The sequence below is a fragment of the Polyergus mexicanus genome, unplaced genomic scaffold, assembly GCF_030449975.1.
Source record: "Polyergus mexicanus isolate NDT 795.1 unplaced genomic scaffold, iyPolMexi1.0 SCAF_4, whole genome shotgun sequence".
NCBI lineage: Eukaryota > Metazoa > Arthropoda > Insecta > Hymenoptera > Formicidae > Polyergus > Polyergus mexicanus.
In genome coordinates this window covers 8,197,961-8,216,723 of record NW_027223324.1, presented here as the reverse complement: position 1 = coordinate 8,216,723, position 18,763 = coordinate 8,197,961, and the positions used below count along the sequence as shown (strand labels likewise).

The following is an 18,763-nucleotide window of genomic DNA, read 5'->3' as shown; positions in this document are numbered from 1 at the left end:
GAGACGCAGTGGTAAATGCACGTCGTATGGTCAGCCAATCTCATTAAATGGCCAGGCACTAAGACGGTATAAATCTCTTCCAGGATCCTTCTTTTATTAATACCTAAATTACAGCTCGCTTTTTTCCCCTACTATATAGTCTCATTACATTAAAACGTTCTTCCTCTCGCTCTCATCAATTCTTTTATTTTTTGAGCATCTCCAGTTCTTTACTTACACTCTGCTCTACCTAACACGTCGCGATTACTTTTATCCTTATATTTTTGTTTGTATTTTTGTTTCTACATTTTTACTCAAATTTCGTTAAATTTAAAAAAGACTTCAGTATTAGATCTGTTTTTTAATACGACAGAAAGGACATTCTTTTTCTAAACACTTCTACGAATTTTTTACTGATCCAAATCAGATTCATAAATCATGACACCTATATACATCTTTTTCGTTCCGATCGAGCGTAGGATAACGGAAAGCGAAGAAAACTGCGAAATCAGCGTGTAACGGGGTGCAACCAGAAAGTCGTTGATTTATTTGTTTACCGAGCGGCGCCGAGCTCAAACCGCGAAACCGAGCCGAAATTTTCGCGGACGAGCCTCGGAGAAGAGGCGAGAGGAGAAAACGCGCGTTATTATTCCGCCGGGGACAAACTTCCTTAACGCATCGGGGAAAGTTTTCGATGGATCGAAAACGAGTCCGATCTCGTTGCGTATTCCCCGAGATGATGTTTCGATATTGACGTCCATCTCTTCGCCCTTCAATCCTCCTCCGGTATGCTCGAGCGTCGTTATCCAGGGATAATCGAGCCGCGGAGCGGCATATTTCATTTTAGCATTCCCGATTTATCGCTACCCTGATCGTAACCCAGTTTCGAGCGATATTTCTTTTCCGCGCGGAAGATCGCCGTTTCCCGTGTAACAAGTATACACGCATAAAAAAATATTCCGTTAATTCGACAGAGAAATGAAGTCTACGTGCAGCGTTACGTCTTTCCTCGCCTCTCTCGTAATTCGAGCAATTTTTTTTATATGCCGAACGTGCCGAAATACGTCATATCTCTCTCGCGACTGCGAATTATATTTCGCGAGAACTTTTATTTTAATGTTTCGACATGTTGGAGAGAATCGAATCGCAACTGGTACACATTATCATTTAGAGTTTTGCTACGTAAACATTGCGTGGTACGCTACGCAATTCCATTACCGTGTGACTTGACACACGCCAAATACGGATCATGCCAAATATGGTATCGGACGGGTGATGAGCGATACGCGAAAACATAAACGAGCCGCGTCCTTTTCGTGGAGAAGGGGGGAGGGGAGAGGGGAGAGGGGAGGAGGTTAAAAGTAATCCCGGATCGAATCCGAACGGGAACGAAGCTTGGCGTCGCCGGTTAAAAGCATCGGATGACCCACATAGACGTCGCGCCGTGAAATAACACCGGGGGGTGGGGGGGGAGGGGGTATTTTTGTTGTTGCGTCACACGCGCGCGCGTGTTCAGAGATGGTGTAGTCGACGAATGTGAAAATGCAGCTTAAATACATTTTCCATGTGCAAAGCTCCGTCCACTTATGTATCTGTGCTTTTAACGGGGATTCGCATTAGAGGTTCCGGGACGGCGGGAGAGAGAGAGAGAGAGAGAGAGAGACGAAAAGCGTGGGAAACGGAAGGAATAGACATGGAGCGAATGCGCGGGACGAGAAACGTGGATGATGAAGGGTGGGTTCTCGGGAAAGGTAGGAAGAGAAACGAGCGAAGAAAATTAAAGCGCGGCGACTTCACCCCCCCGACTTAGACCGCTTTTCCGTGGCAAATCGCACTTAACTGGCACTGGCTGCCGCTAGTAATTCAGTTAATTGACGAGCAATTTAACAGGCGAACGGATGGGCGACAAGCAGGTGGGAAAACTTTGCGCTGCGAATTAACTTTGGCTGCCCGTCGTATCCGCGATTGTGTCGATCGGTTCTCCTAAGCGTCGAGGCGCGGATAACGCGATTTTAAGTTGCGAACAAGCGACCCGGACAAATTTGCGGGGGGCGATCAAGGGGAAAGCAGGAGTTAGACGGGGTGCGTCGGTAATTGTGTGTATCTTCGATTTTTGCTAACTACCCATTCGCACCTCTCGAAAGATGTAAATCAGTAAAAGTTTATTTTTATTAAACAATCGCGAGCGTAATAAGAGCGGTTAATAAATTAGGGAGCATAATAAATATCAGATATTTGTGTGTGTGAGAGAGAGAGAGAGAGAAAATTGTGTCGAGAATATATATCGCGAATGAAGTCTTTTAAACTGCTTTTTGTGTAGATACGTTTATACAGATATGTTATTTGAAAGGAAATCGATTCATACGCAAATTTTCGATATAGGATTTATCGAATACCGATGATGGATATATCAAGCTCGTCAATAACGCGGCCTAATTAAATTTCCTTCGATGCGCCGACAAATGCATTAGAATTTGAGGTCATTCCCATTATTAGCAGCGCTTCCATTTGTGCATCCAATTTTGCTATCGATATGTACCGTAATAGATGATTTCGCTTGTCACTTTTTGTGCCGCGATAACGAATAAATTTCAAAATCTTGATGTGTATATATCAAGAGACGCGAATATAACCGAAAATTTGCTTTATAACTTAACTGACAATGAGATTATTCCGAAGAGAATCGCATCTGTATAAAAAATGACGTAATCGTTCGCGCAATCATCTCCATTCCTTTTGCGAAGAAGTTTGCAATTTCAAGATAGTCCTGGAATTTTAGCGCGAGACGACGGAACTTCCGCCAAACTCGACCGTCCTTCGCATTCCGTGAAATTTCGTTACCTCTGAGAAATGTTTTCGTCCTGGATATCGAGGAGACCATATTATTCAAGGTGGCGAAGATATTAACCTACTTACCATCTGGAATCAAAACAATTGCGTGTCGCGCAATAACTGGCGCGTCGTAACTCGATGCAGATTCAATTAGTAGCCAGAACGCAATCAATCCGCATGTGTAATTGTGCCGTCGTCTCTCCGACGCAAACGAGGAAATCATAAATTAAGCTCTTTCGCGAAACGCGTCCTCCGAAAACCTGATACTTTTGCACGTTTCGAATTTAATCGCAGTGCGAAATAATTCAAATCATTCGATCAACGAGGTTTACGTCGCCTCGTATAGCATAATCGTGCGATTAATTTAGCGAATCTGACGTTTCGCTCGCATAGGGAACAGGGGAGGATCTTGCAGTCTCGCGTAGGATAAGGAAATAATCGAGTTCAGGAAGTTGAGCTTCGCTGCTCATGAAATATCCAATATCGGTGAAACGTTTTTCCATTTCGAAATCAAGCCGGCCAAGTTTTCCGTCTTTCCTATATTAAGGTTGCTCGTTTCAAAAATTAGCGCTAATCGACGGAATATGAAAAAAAAAAAAAAAAAAAAAACACATATAAAGGAAACGAGTTATATTCGACTACGAGCATTTTCATTAGCCGGACGGCGGTCAAGCCGCAAAACTGGTTTTCGTTATGTTTTGCTCACTTGGCGTCCCTCCAGAGAAATCTTCAGCATATCTTCAGCGAGTCTCCATCACGCGAAGTTTCCGTCCTACCTCCTCCGTCAATCGTCTCTCGGCTCTTTTTCTTCATTTCACGGACGATTACGGTCGAGTGTATCCTCGCGTAAGAACATCGATTGCTGCTGGCGAACATTTAGTCAAGCTTTAACATTGTTTTTGTATTTTTGATATATATTATAATGTTTCTTAAGTTTCGAATATTCTTTTAAATGTATAATCGCGCTTATTACATGTAACTAATACCGACCTAAATTTTGTTCCTTTAGTAAGCTGATTTTAATTAACATTATTGCCATGAGCATACGCGTATGTATTTCTTAATGTAGTTTCAGCTTAATGCTCTTAAGCAATAAGGTATATTACGTAGCACACGAGGACCTTACACCGCCCCATTCTATTATGCAGAGTGCGACATAAATTATTTGCATGTATTTTAGTCAGCCTCTACAGGCAAGCTCTTACTAATAACTTGTGTTGGACATTAATTAATCGTGACAAAATTAATTAAAATAAACATATATTTACATATAATCGACCATGTTAATTAGTATTATTCTAACACCTAATTAATTTAATTTAATTTATATTTGATTTATCAATGTGTGTCTATCAATTTAATATAATATAATATTATTTCGACATCGTTATCCTTTTGCAAAATTAATAATTGTAAATTGAATATCGTGATTTAAAGAATTCGTTTTCTGCTTTAAATTAAACACTAATTTTTTTTCTTTTTCTTTCAACACATCACAAATATATTTTATATAATTATAGAATTTAGGAAGTAGAATGTCATATTTCATTAAACGTATTCAATTCGATTTATACAGTTTGGGCAAAAATGAAACTACTTTCTTCGAAATTCATATATTTCACTCAGAATATCATGTATACACATCTTATATACATTTTCCCCTTTCCCAAGTTTATTTCTCGAGCAAGTTTTCCATATTTTCATGTAAAAGGAAGATACATGAGGAGGCATTGTACTAAAGAGTGCCCCCATTTCTTGACGAGAGGATCGTTATCGCGAGTCTTGAAATATCTTAGGTGAGGAGCGCGCACGAGCGATCTCTCCCCCTCTTTCTCCCTTTCCCTCTCTTGGAACATACGCGGAGAATTTCAATCTCGCGTAGTCGAAGCGCCCGGAAGTCGCCAACGTTGTTCAACTTCGGCGTTGCTCGATCGGCGACGACGATCGTGTTACGCCTGCTGGAAACAATAGTCGACGAAACCTTCTGAAAGTTCATCCCGGGACCCAACATCACGGTAGATCGGGGTCGACCTCCTCTCACCTTTGACTACTTTGACAGTTAATATAACATAGAGGCTTTCGCGCGTCCGCGTTTGTAGAATTGTGCCGCGATATTGGGCTTGCGCGATGCTCCCGGATCCCGCGATCTTCTTATCCACCGAATTCGCGACGATTACCGGGGGGGCATACTCGTGGGGCACGCCCCATTGTAACGGCGTTACGGAAATATCGCGCCGTTGTGTCGCATCGTATTGGAATTCCGTCCGGAATGCGTGTCTCTGTCTCCGCTTCGGGGAATGTTTCTCCTCGTAGTCGTATCGCCGGCGGTGGAAATCGTGTATACGGCTGCGAGTCGCGAATGCCAACGTTCTAGAAACACGTCTCGTATACATAGATATACAGTCCGATAGTAACTTCGTGGTACGCGGCCGTATAGTGATTGTAGATTGTACAATACATATTCCTATTACGTGTACGTGCGCATTCGCGTGTATTACTCTTAATATTATCGTTTGTATCGTAATTAAGTCGCGCAATTCATGTTTCAAAGTCTAATATATCTTTTAAAGGGGAGAAGATAAAAATCCAGATAATAATAAACGAAGTAAACGTGATTATACTAACGATAAAAAAATTATTGATTATTATGAAATAATGAGAAAGTAATAACCACATAATTTGAAATGTAACGTTTGAACAATAATTTTCGAATAATGAATCAAGTCGTAATGTAAATTATTGCAAGGCGAATTGTTGTATTAAATTTAGAGGATATATATTTGTTACGGCAAGATAAACAAATATGTCCGATTGACGATAATTAAAGCTCTTTTGTAAATCGCGAGGCGTTACGACGAATTGATTTTCACATTACGCGATAAGTTCAATCGGGTTCATCGTTAATCATCGATATCATTAGCGCTTAATAAATGAAATGAAATACATTCATATTACGCGACTTGCATTCGATTGCGCGCCGCAATTATTTTGCGATAATTACCGTTCGTTTCAACACATCCATATCGCGCTTTATGGCACATAAAATCTAATGATGTGAATCGTGATGGAGAGGCGGCATTAATCGGCTGCACTTTTGTGAAATATTGTAGATAAAATTATCAACATTGTTTATCATATTTCGATGTTTATAATTTTGCAGTCGGTGCGTCCGGGTATTTTTTGGTGACGTTGCAATCTGCCAATTTAAATTCGACGATGGTCCCGTTCGCTGAATGCTATTAATTAGCGACGGTATATTGCTTTCGCATAAAAATTACTTATTGCAGACAAGGTTTTTATTGTTGAATTTTTTTGTGCATTTCGTTTGAACGTTATTTAATTTTTTAAACACGTTTAAAAAACGATTTTATCGGATTATTGCTAATTTTTTTGTTTGTTTGTTGAATTAATTCTTGATATTCGATTTATTTTCTTTTATATGAAACTAAACTAATAACATTTAAATGTTTGCTTCGTATTTCTATATTATTATTTTGTGGAACACGAATCTCATATCTTTGCTTCGCACGTAGCGCACCAATTACAATTGCAACTATTAGTTGCCTGCATTTCCCGTTCTTATACAAGGAAATTACGATACATGCGGGTAATGCCAATAAGGTTAAATACAAAAATAGCGTCCGATACTGTCGTAGCACGCGAGCGACAACGACGAAAATATAAAGAATCCGTTTGGCGAGAAAGTAGAAAATTTCGAAGGAAGGAAATTTTGAAGAGAAGAGGTCGTGATAACGCGATCGTTACCTGTAAAAGATTCAACTATCAAACGACGCGTTCATTAAAATTAGAATGCCATTAAGGGAGCACCGTCTCTTGTCTATGTACACGTTCGTGTACTCGTGCCTGCATCGTGAGGTGCACCGTGCTGCAAATATAACGGCGGAAATACGTGAGACAACAACGTATACATGTATAGAGCTGTACAATGCGGGCGCGTTCGCATTTCGCAGGCAAAATCGGATTTCCAACCGACAACGAAATAAATAACTCATCGTGTCGGACCTTCTCTTTAGATACTTAAACGAATCGTCAAACCGTCCGTCCTTATTCTTTTGGCTTCTTGGAAGAATATCGACGATAATTCGTTCCTATTACGAATCAGCATAAATGATGAGCATTAAAAGATAATACAATTATAAAGGAGAGATAAAAAATTTTAAACTTCAATAAAAATTATAAATAAATAATATAAAATAATTTTTTCTGCAACTTTTATTTTTAATTTCGAGCAACAACTAATTGGGAACGATGTCCTAATAATATATATATATACAACATTTGTAGATGATATATGATGTAGAATAATATAATATTTATTATATATACTTATTGTTATATTATTTTATATCATATAATATCATCTTTAAATTAATTTATCGTGTTTCATTGACAAGAGAATTTTCGCAGACTGACATCCTCAAACGCATCTGTGTGTGTTAATTATTACAATTAGGGGTCCAATTAGAGGAGTAGAATAACAAGAAAATATTCTGTTAATTACTAAAATATATATCGACATCTTTTTTTACGCGGGTATTTTCTCGTTGGACTGTGTTTAATTATCTTCGTTTCTACGGACTATTATATTTTTATTCTTATACAATAAAGTAAAATTATTGGCTAAAGATACGAATGAAATGAGAATAATGAATAAAATCGACTTAAACGTAAATAATTTAGGGAAAAAAAATGTCACAGCACCTTTTTGCATATGACGTTCTCGCCAGAGAGGATCGGGACAACCGGAGCGTACCAGCGACCTTCAGGTCGAATCGAAGAATTATGAGCTCGTTTCCGACTAGCTATGTAAGCTCATAAATTTAAGCCGCACCGACGGCAGGATCTCTCGTATGCAATTTCCATCAGGCTCAACTTCTTCTTCGGCATGTCTGCAGTGGCGATGATTCAATGAATTTTTGCCCTTATCCACACGCATGCGGCAGACACGTGTGCTTTGCGCGTGTATACTTTTGCCACGATATAAACGATAATATCAATAAGTGCATCATAAAATTGTCGAGGTTATTGGCGCGTCTTCTGTATCTTCTCTCACGTCATATTTTTCTCGCCCCCCTTTTTCTCCGTGCGACATAGAGATCGCAATAAGCGCGCGGAAAATGTACGGAATCTGATTATAAATTTGAATTCGTCACCGCACGTGGGATCGATATCACGATAACGAAAATCTGTCCGTTTCCGAGACACATCGTTACGGCAGTTCGATACCACAACCATGATTCAAGAGCGCTCGCTTTCAAATGCGCGTTGAAATATTTATGACATTCCAGCCAGTTGGTTTGCTATTGCATTGCCTATGTTAGCGAGTAAAATATGTTCGGTGGTTTCTTCAATATTACAAATTTGACATTTTTGATACAAAATATAAAAATATCTTCGTATCTTTAGCCAATAAGTATAGTAAAGTATTCCGGGAAATTAAAGGAAAATAAGAGAAAAGTGCTCATATTATAATTACATTCAATAATATATAATCATAGGAAAGCAGATTTTTTTTTTTTTTTTTACGCAGAATGTAAACGTTTCAATAAAATTATTGGATAGGTAAGAAAAGTAAGATCTCTTTTCTTCTCAAAATACGAAAAATATCGGAAAATTTGTCTGAAATCAGGCTTTCCTGAATTATTTTCCTTTTAAATTTTTCAATAACCGCATCGTTACTTTTGCCGAGTAAAAAACGCTGTAAAAAAAAAAAAAAAAAAAAAAAAATTATGTGGCGCGCGGTCGGATCGCCAAGATTTTTATCGGAATCGCGATATCGGATAGACTGCATGGGAGATATATGGGCGAACGGATATCCACGGGCAGATCTCGGACGATCCTGGATCTACCGCGACAGAAATCCGAGATATGAAAGGTCCGCGGTACGATTTTTGCCATTGAGAAAACGCGCCAGAGGATGAAAGTATCTTACGGCATGGCAGCAAAGCCGTTCTAAAGCCGCCAAGTTAAACGAAAGTCCGTAAAGGCTGATTCAGTTGCGACGTTGAAAACGCAATACTTTGCCGCCCCGCTACTTCGTACGTTTGTTCAGCGAAAATATTTTCACGACAACTTTGCTACACACTTAAATATTGATATTATTTATGATCGATATACCATCTTCGATGTTCAAAACCTATGCGAAATTGCAGTTTGCATTTTTACATTATATTATCGAGTAAATACCACGTGTGTCAATTCGAGAAAGTATTTCTTTTCAGATTATATTTGCTAAGTATAAAAAATGCATATTAATACGTTTAGCAATAGAGATTTTTTTTGAAATGTAATCCATTACGTTTAATATTTTTTTAACGAATAATATGTACGTGAATAATAATTAATATACAATATATGAGAGACATATAAAAAGTGAAATTCACATTTATTTATTAATTTTAAAATAATATATGATCTCGCGCTCGTAGAAACGCTCCTTATCTAAAATATGTATGTGATAATAAACGAATTTATTAATAATATTAATTATCTGACGTACTGGATGTACAGTTATTTAATTAATGCTTAGCAAATGATACAATTAGTCAGAAATAAGAATTTCTAGATATTTGCACATATCGAAGAAAATTATCACATCGGAAATTATCTCGTCATTACGGCAAATTAACGGGGCTATCTCTCGGATAGGTGGGAGCTGTCGGGGGTCTGCACACACAATCTAGCACCTGTGCTCCTGCTGAACGCAGTACGCACGATACGAAACGCAGACGATGCATGCCACGACTACGGAATCCCTGCATTGCAATTTATGCTGATTTATATGCGCGACGGCTTGCACACAGTAGGAACCTACAACAGTGCTCTCAACCCATGATTGAGTCTTTATCTTCGTCTTTATCTTTCTTTCCCTTTCTCTCTTCCTCCCTCTTTCCCCCCCCCCTCTCTCTCTCTCTCTCCTCTTTCTCTATGTGGACGTATCAATTTATTTATATTATATTTTTTAATTATATATTGTTCGTCTACACGATACTTTTGCGAGCGTCGCGAATTAGTTTTGTGAAAACTAACACTGGCCATTAAAGAATTGTTGTCGAACTTCGTATTTTTTACACCATTTATCTCTTTTATGCGAAACATTAAATAACGCTGGTATTTTTATCGAATATATTTTTCTCCCCTTCTACATATCGAAGTATGCATTTCACGAAAAACAATCTTGCCTGAGATCTCATGAAAAATATCTCTCACGTGAAAAAAATTTTTATAAATATCGATAGTATTGTATTTTCTATTAACTTTATTTTTTGTATGTGCTGTTTTTTTCATCGCTTTCCTTATAGGGAGGATGTACAATATTTTTCATTCGATTCTCTTCTTGCGCTAAAAGCAAGGAAGAACTCGTGCCGTCAAATAATTCTTGATAAAGATAAAGTTCATACACGCATTTGCGCGATTTCAACAATAAATAATGAAAATAGTTGGATCCGTTCGATTCTCTTTTCGTGTTCTACTAGAAACGGGTGTCTGTTTACACGATCCCTTCTTCGTTTCTGCGTGCGCTTATTCAAACGTGTCTATACCAACATCGACCGTTCCTCGACCGTCATTTCTACGCCATCTATTTAGTTGGCACGATCCTCTGTTTCCCGTGAAACGTTCGGACCAAGTCGCCCGGTACATACGACAAAGGACGACGTTCCTCACTGAATGCTAATTGACACCCAACCATAACGCTACCCGTACTAAATTCTGTCCCAAAATTTCGTCTACGTCGTACTGCTAAGCATTACTATTAGCTGAATATTATATAATATTAGTCTTGCTGCAAACTTGTCGAATTAATATTTTCTCTGAATACGAATTAGTAACGAAGAAGATAATTATAAAAATCGCAACGTTTTAAAATATGAAATTTTATTCCGAGTGTTTTGTATTTTTGAAACAAGATGTAAAATTTTATATAAATACAGATTTAATTATTATAACAATTAAAGAACAAAGCAAAAGTAGCATCATTTTGCATTGAAATTTCTATTATTAAATTTGACAGATTATTATTCCATTATCGTATTAACTAAGTTACCGTATTAAATTTTAAATGTCAAAAAAGAGTAGCAATTAATAGCTTAATCTTATTTATAATGTGAAATTATTTGTCTCTTTGCGATATAAAATTTTCGCATATAGCGAGATGGCCGGAATTATCAGCTGTTAATTTAATAATTAATATATCGTTATCAATTATTACATTGTGTATTAACTAACCTATGCTAATGCATAGTCAGTTCAAAATAAAATAAACCGTCATTTGATATACTATCCATTTGATAGTAAATAAATTTCAATATTTACTTTGTATCAATTCAACTTTGGATAAACGTGAAATTAAATGGACCAAACATGCGCTCACGAATGTCATTGTCACGATTTATTTCCTCGCGGTATTCGCAGCATCAGTTATAAAGTTTGCTTAATAATTTTATCGTCCATTGCAGTCACCGCAGAATCCCGTAACTTTGCAAATTCTCTAGCTTTGACGAACTCCTTCTTCTATTTTCTCTCTTTTCTCTCATACGTACCTCTCGAGTCATCATCTTCCGTCAAACTTGATATTTACTTCTTGTCCCTTCGTCAACTACCTTTATCTATTCTTTCCGAATTCTTAAACCTTATATACAGCTCTTTTCCCTCACAATGATACTTTGACAGCGGTGATAAAATACATATGCTCGTCTTTCTTTTCATTTGCACGCAAGAGTTAACAGACATTTTTTTTTTATGACAGACGAATTTTATAGAGTGAAATAAAAAAACGTCGTGCTTCGAACCCTAAGGGAAATGATAATTGAATTTCTGACTTGTCTTACCGCGGAATGTCACTGATGTTCGCAGATGACAGAAAGTACCTTCGTTAATCGGTAATTTGTCCTATTCATATTTCTCTTTTTTTTTTCATATTAATATAGATAACCGGGATATAAATATGTGTGATAAAAATAAGTATAGTAATATAAGTATTCTTACGACGAAACGGAAGCGGTAAACGACGAGATAAACATATTTTTTCCTTGTTACATAATATGTATATTTTTTGCGCCACACAAGTATGTATACAATATAAAAAATTATAACTGTCTCTCGAAGCAAAGAACGCTACTTAAGATCGATTTATCCGATAATTTACCTTACCGTATAGAATTATTATTTGTTACAGAGAAGAGAGAAAAGTCTTTAACTTTCTAAAGTTTTAAATATTCTTGTAATTAGATATTTTACATTAAATTTTCTTTGGAGAAGCATCGATATCAAGTTCATTACGGAATTATGAAGGATGGCTCATGTCCATAATATTCTTTACAAATCATTTCCATCTGAATAATTAATTTTTTTTACGAACAATAATGCAGAACAAAATATTGGAAAGAGGAAAAAGTATCAGTAAATAGAAGAAAGGAAGTAACGTAATATTAGATTGTGTTTTTCCTTTGTTATATCATTCTTTTTTATATCATTCTTTATTATTACATTACAATCATATTTTTCTCTTTACAAAAACTGTAATATTTCATCCTCCAATGACGTAACATCATTGTGAATACACACAGCTCGGCATTCAGGTTTCATCTCTTGTGTGAATTACGCTAATTTTCGAATTTTTTTCATAGATCCAAGCGAGAGTTGATCTTTATTCTGTTTTAATTATCACAAGATCTTTATTCTTAAGTTTTGTTTATAAACAGCGGCCGCAATGTTAAGCATAAATGTGAATCAGGAATCTCGAAAGAGTTGCGAAGTGTCGTCTTTTCTGATTTTAATAATTTTTTTGATGAGCGAAAACAATATTATTAATTATTTTTTGAAAAGTATAATTTAATAATATATATGTTTTATCATATATATTATTTTTATAATTCTAAATAATTAATTATCTTACATTTATATTATTAATATAAAAATATGTAAGATAATCAATTTTTATTTTTTTATAAATGTTGTAAAAGTTAATGATCAAATTTGCTTTAAATTGATAGAGATTTTTCTATGGAAAGTCTTTTGAGAAATATTAATCTAATCATTTTATTCGATCTTTAAATTCGACAATTAACAGTTATTGGTTATACATTTCAATGACTTGTGTATCTGGATTAGTAACGGTGGCTCTTTTATATTCAACCACGACGTGTTTGCGTAGTATTATCGTTCGATAAATGAATTGCGACGACGTCTTAGACACGGCGTGTAGCTCCCTTAAGCCGGGAGCACAAATTCTGAAAAATCGACCTTTTTACACGCACTCCCTTCGAATATATATATATATATATATATCATCACTAAATCCGATAAGCCTCCGCGTGCCGGTGAATCTCATTATCTTTTAAGCCTAAAGGAGAGAAGGCACTAAGTACGTATATTGGTAGAATATAATCGCGAGATGACTCAGTCGCGACGTGTTATTTATGGGAGAACGCGAGATCGCTTTCGAGAAGTCAATTGCCGCCCCATTCTAAGAATCGTTTATTGTTTCACGATTATTGATTTTCGTTTCGCACAGGGGCAAAGTCGTTTCGTACAAAGGAAGCCGGATTCTTATTAGACGCCGAATCGTCTTTTCTCGTAAATATACGATTTCCCATTCTATTTTATTTATTCCCAGCCGTACACATAACTGTTATTGCGGCAATAAATTTTGGTTTATTCATACATGAGCATTACTTTACATAATTTTCTTCGATCGAATTCAGCACATGCTCGCGGATACGTATATTTCCCTTCTCTCGGCGAAGGAGGAGAGTATTTTCTCCTTGGACATAAACAAATGTGCCAAGTATGTATCTTTTATCATTCTCATCGCTTTTGTTTTCTCCGTCACGTGACGGCGTTAAATTAAAATCTAATTATATTAAGGCACCGGTACAAAGAAGCCGACGACGATTTATTACGTCCCCCCGGAATTGGAAATTTTGCTTCACTGGATGAATTCGTTAGATGTTATACCGGATATATCCGAACGAGAAAGGAATTTCTCTTTCTCTTTCTCTGCGAGGGAATAGAGATGAACATTTAAATTTTTCAGATTGGAGAGAAGAAATAAAGAAACGCGTGAGAACGTCACGCGGAGAGCGAATACTATTATTCCGAGAGAAATATCATTATATCATTAGAGCGCCACTGCTACGGCATTGTCAAAATTGCAACGACAGAGAAATGCTTTTATGCCATGCCATCCCATAGCTTGAAACACTTGTCACCATTTGTATGTCTTGTTACACGAATTACGTCCCGCAAACCGATCGATTTGATGCTACCTATGTAATCTTCGTCGGATACGAGGGACGTTGATCAATAACATTAATTAGGCTAATTGCATCTATTGAGATTGAGTTGTACCGACTTTCGTTCAATAGGCTAAAACAACTTGTTAGGCTACCAATAAATTATTGAATCCTTTAATAAAGCAACGGTCTCGAAAAGACTCTTTTTGTTCATTCGATTGAATCTTTTTTTTTTTTTTATCCGGGAGAAAGATAGTCAAATTCATCAGCTCTCATCGCGAAATATGATAGCTTCGTCTAATGTACGTGCGTATGTATGTTTATGTACATATATACGCGAGAAATATTATCACCTGAGAAAACGCTACGGAGGAAGGTTGACGCGTACGAACGACGACGGGGCGCAGAAATGGTAAAGTTGATTACGTCGCCTGCCATTATGGATAATGTCTCGTTCCGTCGTCTAAAAAGATATATCGTTACGTAGATGCGCAAAGTACGATACCTAACGAAGTAACGCGATCGCCAAAAGAAGCACTTTACTCCATTTAGCTGTAAATCTTTTTTACAAGATTGGGGGAGGAGAGAAGAAGCGATAAATACGAATAAGAATAATAGATATATAAAAATTGAGAGAGAAAGAAATGAAATTGGCGAGAAATTCATGTTCTGGAAACAAATCACATGAATTATTTAGCAAAATTTCTAAATACAAATTTCACATTCGTGAAAAATTTTTGATACTCTTACCGTAATCTACTCGTACTTTCGTTTGTGTGTATATGTAAATGAAAGAATGGGTGAAACTATCGTGACAATAGGACTCGTGCTTTCTTTCGTTTTCCGCTCGCTCGGATAAAATTATCTCCCGTTTCCGAATGGAACACGATACACCATCAACGAGCGAATCGCTCGCGATGGAAGGAAAAAGCGATCTAATCCCTCTACTGTATGGAGGTTTCCTGGACAGTGTGCAAGTGTGCGTAGAGGCCATCGGCCAACATCAGATCGTCGTGGGTGCCGATTTCGGCCACGGTGCCCCGGTCCAGCACGCAGATCACGTCGGCGTTTCTTATGGTGGCTAGACGGTGGGCGATGGTGATGCACGTTCTGCCCTGCATGGCTTTGTCCAGGGCCGCTTGCACGATCTGCTCGCAGAAAATGTCGGATAAATGCTACAGCATGCTTCTCGGGGGCACGTCGTAGGCGCGCGACGACAACGACGGAAATGACAAACGTAAACGACGATCGGTTATTACCGGTCTTTATACATCTTGATCATCGAGGCGAGATTATGTGCGAAAGGAATATATTACGAGATGTAGTTTTCGCTCGCGGAAAATTGTTTGAATAACTGCTACTTAAGGTCTTCTTCTGTTTCAGTAGAGTTTTAAGTGAATTGGCATTTTTCAAGACATACCGTATGAGCTTTAAGATTAATTAATATCCTTGTACACGATTTTTTTACATCTAATTTTATGTCAAAAAATTACGAACTGTTTATGCCGTTTATTTTCAAAACAGCATGTGATATAAATTTTAACTTAAACGTATGTACTGTAATAATCGTATCATACTGTACCATACATCGCATATGCGTGACGCTGATTCGTTACACGAAGCGGAACGTCATGTGAACGCCACGCGGTAGTGAAATAGTCAAAAACAATTAATATTAATAATACAATACAACGTCGCGCGTGCGCGTCTGTCCCTTGTGTTTCCGGATGATGTACATTATTTCTCCCATTGTCAGTACATTTTCCAAAATTAATTTTATAAACGTAAAACAATTAATATAGAGCAGTCGTGTTAATGCGAAACGCAGCTGAAATCAGGGAAGCTAATCGAACATGAGCACTTTTCCGTTTTGGTTTCACGGATCGGCAACGCACGAAAGGAGGGATGGCGCACACGTATATTATGTTCCGAGGGTGGGTCCAGCGCGTAACAATGTTGCCGTGAAATTCATTTCGCCACGACGAGCCGTTTTCCGATCGGAGAAACCGCTTGCTCGTAAAATCGAGAATTTCCGATTGTTAGCGCCGATAATACCGTAAATGACGTTCGACAGATTGACAGAGACGAGGAGAAATATGGAGAAAAAAGAAAAGAAAAATATTTATCCGGCATGTTGTCAATTGTCGCGGTCTTTTTCTTTTACGCAATCACAAAACAGTTGTAAGAAAATGTGATAGTTTAGATTTTTACATCATAGAGAAATCGTCCGCATAATCGATAGTCAAGTGTACCCGATATCGTAAATATTCGGATATTTATTATCCAGCACCGCCGACTATCGCGTTCATTATTGCTTATCGGAAATAGTTCCGTTTGCAACATAGTTTCGAGATATTTATACCGTACATTGTACGGTTTAATTCAATAGTTTCTTCTTCTTCGTTAAAAATGTGATGCGATTTATTTTGATTTTCCTATTTTCGACACAAAAGTAGGAAAATCAATAAATTATCAATAACTTATTTATTTCATTTCATTACTTTCACATTCTTATTTTGTCATTAATAAAAATACTTTTTTGAAGGTTTCAAGATTAATATTTATAGCTGTGTTGAAGCAACTTACGAAGAAAATTCAAACTTTTCTCTTCGCATTATAAAAGACTTGTTTTCTTTTCGTGCTTCTTTTTTTCTTTACTGTCCAAAGCTCGAATATACATTTGCTTCATATAAAGATAAGAAAAGTGCAGCTGGAACAAATAGACCCAAGAACTCGTTGCTGACTCGTTGCTCAACAGAACTCAGAAGCCGCAATAAAAGAAGAACAAGTTTGTCCGCGGGTGCAAGCATATCTTCCCTTGCTTTCGCCAATTAAAGCAGACGTAAACTCGCACGGCGAGAACGCAACAGACTTTCTTAACGACTGCAGCAAGGCATTAGGAAATATACGCCGGCAGAATACGGATGAAAATCTGCGGGAGAAGTCTGCGAATAGTGTACATGGGAGTCGCTTTCGTTTTCGACGACCGTTGATTATCTGTCACCGATTGACACCCTCGCGAAAATGATAATATTTTCTATTCTGTTCTTCAAAAGATTTTCAATCGAATCTAATCTCTTGTCGCTCGTCGATCTTCGTTTTCACTACTGGGCCGAAATACAATATAATTCCGATTGTGATATATATTCTATTAATATTGATAGAGAAAGCGAATGGCGAAACACATTTTATTTCGGACAGAAATTGTTCTGCATCGCGAGCCTAAATAAAGCGCTTTATGCGATTAATATTGTATATAAATAACTTTCTGCAAATATTTACGCAACAATCTACAGATAGATTTATTTGAGCGAAATGAGCGTCCGTATCGTCTCGTTTTTACGAGATTTTATATTGCTGAGAACGGAAAATCGTTATTCGAGGCTAATACTTATTTAATAATTGATATCGAGGAGGGAAGAAAAAAGGAAAAATTATCCGCAAAATTATTTACGAGTTATCTTCTTCAAGAGTATCATTCAAGAGAAGACTCGTACAAAAGAATATCGTGGCCATTCTTACCTGCTCACTTTGAGTATCGAGAGCTGAAGTTGCTTCATCTAATAGCAAAATTCGGGGATTTCTTAATAGCGCGCGTGCTATCGCTATTCTTTGTTTTTGCCCGCCACTAAGTTGAGTACCTTTCGTTCCCAATCTCGTATCGTAACCCTGAACAAAAAGAATAGAATTCATTCATATACAAGAAACAATCGCAATATATTGCATATTAATCTATTATATATATCTTACTATCTAGACGAGTTTATTCTCAAATTTTTTTTCAATTAATTTTTGAAACTGGCTGATTATAATTCTAATCCGTATCCGTATTTAATGTAAAATCTCTTGATTTCATTTGATCTCTTTATCTCTTGATTTTAATTTATTAAATTTAATGTTTATGCGGTATTTTGCGTTACATATATTTTACATGAAAAAAAAATATATTCCATATAAATATTAAGTTTAATACATTAAAATAGCATAAAAAGTCAAGGGGGTTCGCGTTTTTTTTCTTAATTATTTTTATTTCTTAATTATATCTTTTACTTAAATGCGTAATAAGAGTATTATAAAAATGATATTAATATTAACCAACGGTAGCGAAGTCACGAAACTATGGATGTTGGACATCTTGGCGGCCTCGATGATCTCATCCATAGTCGCCTGTCGACTATTATCGCCGTAGGCAATATTCTCCGCTATCGTTCTATCGAAGAGCACCGGCTCCTGTCCCACGACGCCTAGCTGCGACCTGAGCGTGGTCAGCGAGACCGACGCGATGTCACGCCGGTCTAGCGTCACATTGCCGGCGAGCGGATCGTAGAGCCGCTGCAACAACTGAATGCAAGTGGACTTTCCGCAACCACTCTGACCCACGAGAGCCACCATCTGTCCCGACTTTACAATTAAATTCAATCCTTTGAGCACCGATATCTCTGGTCGCGTCGGATAACGAAAGTCGACTTTCGAGAATTGAATGAGACCGTCTGCCTTCTGTAAAGCAACAACACAAAGCGATCCGTTAGTTAGCCGGAGGACTTGACACGTTTAATCTTATGTTTTATTCGCTGCTTGTCTTCTCTTTGACGTCCGTAAGTTTTATATATAAAAAATACGAAAAATAGAGAAAAAGAGTGAAAGAGTGTTTTTTTTTTTTTTTTAATGGTGGGAAAAGATTGATATAATCGCGCGCT

General features: G+C 37.2%; 1 protein-coding gene and 1 long non-coding RNA gene across 10 annotated transcripts in view; one reads left to right on the top strand and one right to left on the bottom strand.

Annotated features, from left to right (window-relative positions):
- Positions 1 to 18,763, top strand: part of LOC138932646 (uncharacterized) — a 199,878-nt gene that overhangs the window by 119,297 nt on the left and 61,818 nt on the right. The gene's annotated exons all lie outside the window — the stretch shown is intronic.
- The window catches only part of Mdr49 (Multi drug resistance 49), a 54,281-nt gene continuing 47,809 nt past the window's right edge, over positions 12,292 to 18,763 (bottom strand). For 7 of the 8 annotated variants that reach the window (XM_070294670.1, XM_070294669.1, XM_070294673.1 and 4 more), the window contains 3 exons: positions 18,162 to 18,563; positions 17,589 to 17,735; positions 12,292 to 15,214 (listed from right to left, as the gene is read on the bottom strand). In XM_070294670.1, the coding sequence (XP_070150771.1) occupies positions 15,011 to 15,214; positions 17,589 to 17,735; positions 18,162 to 18,563 (753 nt within the window). In that variant the 3' untranslated portion in view covers positions 12,292 to 15,010. Of the gene's footprint in view, positions 15,215 to 17,588; positions 17,736 to 18,161; positions 18,564 to 18,763 lie in introns of those variants that run through there. The other variant, XM_070294676.1, reaches the window with a different exon arrangement.